A 9,644-nucleotide genomic window follows, 5' to 3' on the forward strand; every position below is an offset into this window, starting at 1 on the left:
GCTGAAACAAATGTCGGGAATATATCTGCTGCGAAGATTGCTAAAAGTCTGGTGAAGAAATTTGGTGACGATTTTATTCGTGCTATGCCGGTTTCTAAAACCAAAATGAAAATTTTGATGCGATCGAGGGATGCTGCTAATGAAATAGCAGGCATCGGTACCTCAAATGAAGTGCGTTTTTTTATCCCCCAACGGCTGGTGGAGTGTCTGGGGGTAGCCTATATTGAGCCGGATATTTGTGATGAAGAATTGAAGTTTGCTAATGCTTACGATAAACGCAAGTCGAATCAAGTTGATAACCCGGAGATAGTTCATGCTCGTCGTGTGCTTAGAAAATTGGCTGATGATAAAGAGGAAGCCCTGTTTACGGTGATTTTTACTTTCGCTGGGCAGAGTTTACCTACTCACATCGAGTTAAATAGAGTGCTTTATGCTGTTAAGCAATACATTTATCCTGTCCGCCAGTGTGGTAACTGCTGGCGCTTGGGACATGACAAAAAAGGATGCAAGAGTGCTAAACGCTGCAATCAGTGCTTGGAGCAAGTGGGCGGCGAAGATCATGCGTGTGAAAATAGTGAGCCACAGTGCGTTAACTGTTTAGGCTCCCATCGGGCCAATGATCACAAGCTATGTCCGAAAATAATTCAAAAAAAGAAAACCGATAAAGAGCGGCGTGACACTTTTTCACAAGGACGTGTCGATTGGTTTTGTGGAACAAATTCAAATGATTCATCAAACTCACTACCTATCATCTCTCAACCAACAACAATATCCACCGTGGCAGTAGCTTGCCAAACAAATAATGTTGACAAGAATGGATCTAATCCTTCCAGCAAACGTCGTTATAATGTCGATTCGGACGATGAGCTTCCCCAACTTGAAGTTAACATTTCTGACGGGGTTTGCGATTCGATCCGATCGACGATTGAATCTACTGAGGTCATCGATATCGTTGCAGATGCTCTGGAAGTTCCTGAGGAAGATATTGAAACTCGACAAAAAATCCAACAAATGGTTTTGGAGAGAATTTCAGATGTTGTTAGTGATAAAATGAAAGGCTATTTTGCTAATCTCAGATTATGAAAAGACCACACCAAGCACTTTAACAACCACCGTTCCTCTGCAATGTCTACAATGGAATTGTAGAGGGATAAATAGTAAACGCTCATCCTTAACCCAGCTCATAAATACACATAATATCAATATTTCGCTTTTGAGTGAAACACATCTCGACAGTCACACAAACTTTAATCTACCGCAGCACACCATGTTTCGTAAAGATCACAGACGAAACTCGATGGGCGTAGCCATCGCGATTCGTTCAGAACTAAATCCCGTAGCATTTCCTATTGCACTGCCAGCGGATATTCAAGCCGTTGCCTGCCAGATCAAATACATCTCCGGGTTGATCACTATTGTATCTGTGTACATACACCCGCAAGCCAACATATCGCAGACTCAGTTTGAAAATTTTTTATCAACCGTTCCGAAACCGTGCATCATTGGAGGAGACTTTAACGCAAAACATCACCTATGGGGAAGCGAGCATGGAAACATACGTGGAGACCGTCTTCATCAAGCCATCGAAACATCTCATCTCGTCATTCTCAACAACGGTCAGCCAACTAGGTTTGATGTAAACCGGTCGTGGGGCGCAATTGATATCACGCTGGTTTCTTCGAGCCTTAGTTTGTGCTTCGACTGGGAGGTTTTGGATTCACCAAATGGAAGCGATCATTTTCCGATAGTTTTTCATTCGAGTACTACATGCGCGATGAAATTCTACTCTGGAATTAATGTTCGAAAAATCGACTGGGAACGTTTTGCCGGAAGCCTCGAGGAATCATTCGTCGAAAATGGAGAACCGGATAGCTTTGATGTCTTCTTTCAGCTGATTTGGCAAGCACTGCGCAGGTCCTGCCCATCAGTAAACTCGAACCACACCCGCCGAATACCGCAACCCTATTGGGACGAAGAGCTAACAGAAGCGAAGAAAGCCACCAGAGTTGCTTTCCGCGCTTGGAAACGGGAACTGTCAACCGAAGCTTACGAAGGGTACGCTAATACAGAACGAAGGTTCAGAAATTTGGTACGCGAGAAGAAGAGGAAAAGTTGGCAACATTTTTGTGATAGCTGTGATAGTTCTACGTCCCTCACAACCTTATGGAGGATGGCCAGAAGGTTCAAAGGACGCGGAGAGCCATCAAAAAACATCAGAATTTCGGACAATTTGGCCAACGATGTTTTGGACAAGTTGGCTCCCTCATCTGCCAAAAATCCACCCCCGGTTTTTCTACAATGTTCGTGTTGCTCTCAAACTGGTTTTCCATTCTCAGTATCGGATATTCAAGCTGTTTTGAAAACCGGTAAAGATTCGGCTCCTGGTTTGGATGGTGTTCCATATTCCGTCATAAATCGTCTCCCATGGGCGGCGCTTAGTCAGTTGCGAAAAATCTATTGCCAAATTTTTGCTTCAGGAAGAATTCCGGAAAGCTGGAAAACCTATAAAATTGTACCGATTCCTAAAAGTGGCCATGATCCGATTTCTCCTTCTGCTGTTCGTCCAATCGCGTTAGCTTCATGTTTTCGCAAAGTGTATGAACTCATAATCAAAGATCGACTAGAACATTTCATCGAAAACAACAACCTGTTCCCTTCAGCTATCAACGGTTTTAGGAAAGGACGAGGAACAATGGATGCGTTGTTTCCACTGATTAACGAAGCTTCCTTAGCTTTGAAAAGAAGAGAGCATGTGGTGATATGTAGCCTCGATATCAAAGCCGCCTACGACAACGTGGAAATTAATGTTCTGGTCCGCGAATTACGCTCATTAACAGTCCCTGAATGTCTAGTAAAAAGTATCTTCCATCTGTTTGAAGAAAGGAATTTGTGCATTTCGAGTGGATTAGATTCAATATCTAGGACAACGTGGAAAGGCCTTCCTCAGGGATCTCCACTAAGTCCGTTATGCTTTAATGTTGTGATCAGTGGATTGATCAACAGTGTCCCTCCTGATGTGATAACCGTAAATTACGCCGATGACACAACAATTGCTGTAAGAGGAACCTCACTGGAGCATAGTTGCGAATCTCTCCAAAGGGCAGTGGATATAGTTGTGGAAAATATTTTCGACCTTGGGTTAGAACTTTCGCCGACGAAATGTAAGTGCCTCCTGATCTCGACACAACAATGCGATAATCCTCCAGAAATAAATATCGGCGGTTGCACTTTGGAATACGTCAGATCCCTGAGGTTACTCGGCATGTACCTCACACGAAATCTGTCGTGGTCGTGTCATATTAGAGAGGTACAGAAACGTACAGCTCCGTATCTTAACTTTTTACGAAGCATATCGGGCCAGTTATGGGGAGCACATCCAGCAGCATTGTTAGTTATTTTTAAGTCATGTGTGAGATCAATATTGGAATACGGTTCCATATTTATGACGGAGTTATCACAAAAAGAAGCCATTATTTTGGATAGACTACAATGGGCAGGAATTCGAATCTGTTTGGGCTCCACAAAAACCACCCACACAGGTTCACTCGAAGTGATGGCTGGTATTATTCCGCTGCAACAAAGAAGAGAACTTGCGGTCATGCGTTTTGTAAATAAAAGAGCGTCACTCCTGTCTTGGCATCGACAATATTCCAGACCGATCTTGGACGGTGGCTTAGTGGCTACGGGAATACACCGCGCAACAAGAATGCTTAACGAATTCATTCCACTTGAACAGCCTCTAAATAATCTCCCATGCTACATGTTCAACCGTGAAGTTGTAAGAACAAAAATATCCATTGATCTCACTGTTAAACGGTTATGTTTAGAACACCAGAACTCATCGGCAGCTGATTTGGTGTCAAACTATCTCTTGGAAGTGTATGCCAACGCGAAAATCTTGGCAACTGACGGGTCGAAAGATATACAAGGCACAGGTTATGCTGTGGTAAATAACTTTGGAACACCTGCAGAAGGGATCAAACTCGACAGTAAAGCATCCGTTTATATGGCAGAGCTTCTGGCAATCAGGCATGCTGCGAAAATGATCGTAAGTCTTCCTGTTGCTCAGTATATTATCCTATCCGATAGTTTGAGTTGTCTCACGAGCCTGCAAAAAATCAACATCAATCAAAAATATCCCGTTGCTTGGTACGATATAAAAGAATCCATTCTTGAAGGTCAAAGAATGGGGTACGAAATCCATCTGATATGGGTTCCGTCTCACAGAGGTATTCCAATGAACGAGTTGGCAGATCAAGAGGCGAAAAGTGCGTGCATCAATGGTGGTACAGCAGATTATATTTTAACATCATTCGACATCCAGTTTCCGATTCGGCGTATAACAATGCACAAATGGCAAGCAAAATGGAATTCAGGAACTAAAGGACGTTTCTGTCACAGCATCATCTCTAACGTTTCGCTCCAACCATGGTTTAGTAGCTTGGATCTCAACCGCAGACAAATTGTAATCCTTTCCAAATTAATATCAAATCATTCACGACTCCCTGCTCATCTCACTAGGAATGGTATCCTATTGGATGCTTCGTGTAGTTGTGGCGAATCCATCGCAGATCCTGATCACATTATCTTCGCATGCAGCAGATTTGAAAATCTTCGTAGACCTAGTTGGCGAATTTTAATGAAAAAAGGAATTCCACCCGATATTCATTTGATACTAAAAAAGAAAGACATTGAATTATATAAAACGATAGCTAATTTTGTAATTGAATGTGAAATAGACATGTAAGTAGAACAGTAATCAACACTTGGCCGGTTATGTTATAGAGGTAAAGCCAATAAAAAATTAAAAAAAAAAAAAAAAAAATACAGCCTGTATGCTGTAGGGAAAGCATTATTTTTGTTTTGTTTTAGATTTTATCATGAGCTGATATCAAAGCAGCTTATAATAGTTAGATTATCAGAGCAGAATCTAATAGAGGAAATGAATTTTAAAGGTTGTAAACCTCATTGCGAGAACAAATTTGGCCCTCAAAATAGGAAACCCCATTTTATAGAAAAGCTATATAAAGAACGATGGTCTATATTTCATCACGATTTTGTAGTTTTTTTTTTGTGTATCGCATCGTTATATTTATTTATACATTTCTCACCACATAATGAGTAGATGCATTTTATCAATACTTATATAATCGCACAGTCAACAAGAGTTTGTAAACCAGTTTTTTGGAGAATGAAAACAATTTAACTTCTTACTCTACATTGATATTGAAAATTTTCCAATGTATCTTTTAAAGTTGAAATTTAGATTTAGAATCGAATTTAGATATTCTGTAATAAGGTAATCATTCATGCTGTTATTCAAAGATAGTTTTTTTTTTATTAAAACTAGTTTATTAAAGGCCTTTTACTTTTACAAAGTTTCAATGTGCCGAGTGTATTCGTTTCACTAGGTTAGTAGGAAAGGGGGCCGTAATAGTCGCGGCGACTCAACAGTTAGAGAAAAAAAACTTTAAACAAGGGAAAAGGAAGGGGTTTCTAGGGGTTTTTCTCCAATATCAGTTTCCATTAGGGTCCGGTGGTGGCCTCCTGTAGCTGTGGTTTCGGTAGCTACGGTTCGGTTTCGGTTTCCGATCTTCTGGCCAGTCTTCTTCAGGAATGTGTCGAACCCGTTGGATGAGAGGCGATACTAATAAATAAACAAAACATACATTAAATGAAGAACACACAAGGGGAGAGTTTACGTGGGTAAGCGGACTAAACGACCAAGTCAGACAGCTTGAGATTCAAAGATAGTTAAGATTTAATATGATTAAAAAAAAAAAAGATTGAAATCATAAAAGACATCCTCGAGCTTAGCAGCAGCCAATGGCAACACAAATAAACTCAATTAATGTACTGTTAGAACAAGATAAAGAACGAATCCATAAATGGCAAACTCATCGCGTTGTCAGCATTCCTATTTCTTACCTATACGAAGAATATTGCACTGAGTATATGAAGCAGCAGCAGAAGAAAAAAAACTATAAAACTTGTTACGAAAGTGTTTCAAAGTTTCTTAGAAGTCAACTGAAATTTTAACTTGCATTGCCCCTAGACACAGCAACAATAATAATGTTCAACAGGCAGAACATGACACAAAATATTTATCGATAGAAAAATAAAAATGGACAAAAAATATGTGTATTAAAAACATTATAATAAAGTTGTTGTTTCTTTTTCATAAAAAAGAAAGGTCCTGGGAAAATTTCCTTGTTATCTTTATGAGGTTTTTGAAACAGAAACGCAACCGGCACCGGCAGACCGGCACATGTAGCATGATTGCCTTTTCTTTGTCGCTTTCGGCACTGCTTCAATAATGTGGAATCGCCATCAGACTAAACTGCCAGTCCATTTTTCTATTTGTTTTTTTTTGAAGCAGTGTAATATAGCAGTGTAATATAAAATTTATGAACGATTGACGACAAATATTCTCATCTGAGCTCGAATCTGACCGAATGTGGATGGATAACAACAAACGCACCCCAGCAGCAGATTGTTCAACCAAATCCAATCTGTTCCGAATATTCCGGAAAATAACTATGGGACAGCCTTGCGAGTATATTCCGCATGCGTATTAAATGTACCCGCAAGGCTGTCCCATATTTAGCTTTTCTTTTGTCAGTTATCATTTGATTCTCTCTATCTGCGGTGTGTTATTCACTTTACTGGTTGTTTACTTATGAAAATAAATTTGAAATCATGTTTATGACATATTTAGATAAAGATAACGTAAGTTTATCGTAAGTAGGTCTAAAATAAAATGAATAACAACGTTCCATGAATAAAACAACCTTTACCCTTATCTTTTGGAAAGTTTTTCGGTCGATATTCTTTTTAGAAAGACTGAATATCTACAAACTAAATTAATGCTGAATCAGAAAAAGCGAAGCATTTTAGCTGCAAATATTTAGTGAGAAAAATCAATACAATGTGACTTACGCGTGTGCTTCCAGGTACGCGTATTTTGGTTCATAGATTTTATGAAAGTCCAAGCAACAAATAACAGCACGACAAAAACATCCAAAAAATATGGCTTTGTAGCTGACTATTTTCCATGTTTTATAACGATCAATTCAATAAGCCTCATGCGAAATTAAAAAAAAAAACAGTTTGGTGGAATTTACCCATTAGGCCGCTAAACTTAGCTTGTAAAAAATATGGAAATTGTTATTTTTGACTTTACTGTGCTGTTTTATCTAGTCTAACTTTCGTCATTTCAATGAATGCTTATTTTGTTGCACACATTGTATGAATATTTGTAAAATTAACTTAAATTAGAGGAGCAAATTTAAAGCATTCTATAAAAATATACATATGGGACAGCTTTGCGGGTATATTTCATATGGGACATGCATGACTTGGTATTTTTTCACGTATGTTGAGAACAAAGTTATGAAAGTTTTCAGTCTAAATTGAAGAACTAACTGTATTTGAACTATTTTTGAGATAAACAGAAAAATAACGTAAATGCATATGGGACAGTCTTGCGAATAGCGACAGTGCATTACATATTAATAATGTGAACGACGGGATTGGCATCCCGTTGCAAAATGCCCCTCGTCGTTACACAAGTAACAATATTGTCCCGCTGCCGGACAAACACGGCCATCATGCTTCCTGTCGCAACATGTACAGCGGGTTCGGCGACCAGTAGCCCTGGTACTTCGCTTAGGAGAGTGCGTCATGGGATTTTCCATTAGCACCCTCTTAGCGTTTTCCAGGGCATCCTGGTACGCCTCGATCCTGCTTACGACCGAGTTGCTCCTTTGAGGATTATATTCCCTCGGGGATCTAACGTGGAATGCTCGTGCGGCTGCCTTTTTTCGTCCTCTCGTCTGGAAACATTTAAAACATTTGTTAAAATAGTTAGAATCTAAAATTAGCTATTTTTGTTACCTTAACTCGTTGACGCGCTGCTAGGGCAGCTGAAACCGGAGCTGCAACCGGGGCAAGTGCAGACGGAGCAGCTGCAACTGGAGCTGCAACTGGAGCTGTAACCGGGGCAGCTGCAACCGCGGAAGGTGCAGACGTTGCAGCTGCAACCAGAGCTGCAACCGGATCGGTTGGACTGGCTACAACTGGAGCTGAAATAAGCATCAATAGAACTGTTAAAAACTGTTTTTGGTCATGAGAATTGTTAAATATCAATTGCGACTTTTTAAATCTTCGGGTGTTTCAACTTTGACGATAAAAAGTCGCGGTGTGCCAAAATATAATGAAATAGGGCCCTATTACAGAAGACGAGTCGAGTAACTCGACTCGACTCCAGTCACTGTCGAGTCGAGCGAAATGTCGTATTACGGTAGTCGAGTAAAACAGCTGAGTCAAATGCGCTTTTTCCCTCCACAAAAGACACTCGGTTCCTTAGGCCATCTGGCAAATGAGTTTGTAGTAGAGAGCTATTGAGTAGAACGACTAGATCGGTTTAATGTTACAAACGGAATGACAATTTATTAAAACATCATTAACTACATTAATAACTACGGCTTGCTACGACTTCTTCATTTCAACACTCCTCCTGAAGACGTAGTAATGCCCATACTGCTTCGGTTGATTTCAAATTTCGTTGATTGTAGAGGTTTGGTTAACCCGTCGGCCATCTGCTCCTCCATTCCCACGTAGATTAGGTCAACGACGCCTCTCTCGACAACATCGCGGACATAATGATTCCGAATGTCGATATGTTTCGTTCTCGGATTGTAGCTTCCATTTTTAGCAATCGCGAGACAACTTTGATTGTCGCACCGTATCTCGATCGGTGTCTGCTGACCAAACATCGCCGTAATTCCATGCCACCAACTTGCTTCCTGTACCGCAGCCGATAACGCCATATATTCGGCCTCGCACGTTGATAAGGCCACTGTCGTCTGCTTCCTGCATGACCAAGATATCGCTCCTCATTGCGCCATGAATACGTACCCGCTGGTAGACTTGCGCTCATCCGGATCGGATCCCCAGTCAGCGTCACAGTAGCCAAGGATGTTGATATCAGCTTTGCGCATGTACTTCAATCCATGCTTCGATGTACCTCGGAGATAACGCATGACATGCTTCACCGCCATCCAATGTTTGGGTCCGGGATTCTTGTTAAACCGGCTCAGACAGTTAACGGCAAACAAAATATCTGCGAATGGCATTAATTGGGCGACCGATGATGCCAAACTGGCCGCGATATGGGTAACAGGTAGTTTCCCCATACAAGAAGTGGTGGCGACGGAAAACGAAGGCATGGTGGTGGCCAAAGTAAACGGGATCTACTTCTGCAGCGTCTTCTGGAAATGCCGGTAATGTTTACCGAAAACTGTCAAATTTTTGGTAATTTCTTCCGAAAACCATAAAACGTTCGGCAATTTCAGATAACGATGCGCAGTGTACATATATCGCGAGATGATTCGATTCTCGCGATATACTCTGCGCATCATAAGCTGAAATTATCAAACGTTGTATGGTTTTCAGAAGAAATTACCGAAAATTTTACAGATTTCGGTAAATATTACCGGCATTTCGGTAATAATTCTATACATATTGGCAAAAAAAACCGATTTTTCGGTAAAAATGACCGGAGTTTCGGTAAAACTACAGATATTTCGATAAAAATGACCGGTCATTCGGTAAAAATTACCGGTCCTTCGGTAAATATTACC

The 9,644-nt window shown here is 40.6% G+C and overlaps 2 protein-coding genes across 2 annotated transcripts; both read right to left on the reverse strand.

The window, feature by feature from the left end:
* Positions 1–7,511: 7,511 nt before the first annotated feature.
* On the reverse strand, positions 7,512–8,122 carry LOC129738353 (eukaryotic translation initiation factor 3 subunit F-like). The gene is made up of 2 exons (XM_055729536.1): positions 7,897–8,122; positions 7,512–7,835 (listed from the first exon to the last, which is right to left on the reverse strand). The coding sequence occupies exons 1-2, from the start codon at positions 8,095–8,097 to the stop codon at positions 7,512–7,514; spliced, it is 525 nt and encodes a 174-aa protein (XP_055585511.1). The 5' UTR covers positions 8,098–8,122.
* Positions 8,123–8,501: 379 nt separating this feature from the next.
* Positions 8,502–9,230, reverse strand: LOC129738354 (uncharacterized). Its single transcript, XM_055729537.1, has 2 exons — positions 8,920–9,230; positions 8,502–8,874 (listed from the first exon to the last, which is right to left on the reverse strand). The coding sequence occupies exons 1-2, from the start codon at positions 9,228–9,230 to the stop codon at positions 8,502–8,504; spliced, it is 684 nt and encodes a 227-aa protein (XP_055585512.1).
* Positions 9,231–9,644: the final 414 nt, after the last annotated feature.

This window comes from Uranotaenia lowii, chromosome 1 (assembly GCF_029784155.1).
Source record: "Uranotaenia lowii strain MFRU-FL chromosome 1, ASM2978415v1, whole genome shotgun sequence".
NCBI lineage: Eukaryota > Metazoa > Arthropoda > Insecta > Diptera > Culicidae > Uranotaenia > Uranotaenia lowii.

Coding starts and splice junctions, on each gene's coding strand:
- LOC129738353 (XM_055729536.1), bottom strand. CDS start 8,097: ATGCTTATTTCAGCTCCAGTTGTAGCCAGTCCAACCGATCCGGTTGCA. Junction 7,836..7,896: donor CAGCGCGTCAACGAGTTAAG/GTAACAAAAATA, acceptor AAATGTTTCCAG/ACGAGAGGACGAAAAAAGGC.
- LOC129738354 (XM_055729537.1), bottom strand. CDS start 9,230: ATGCCTTCGTTTTCCGTCGCCACCACTTCTTGTATGGGGAAACTACCT. Junction 8,875..8,919: donor GAGCGCAAGTCTACCAGCGG/GTACGTATTCAT, acceptor TTGGTCATGCAG/GAAGCAGACGACAGTGGCCT.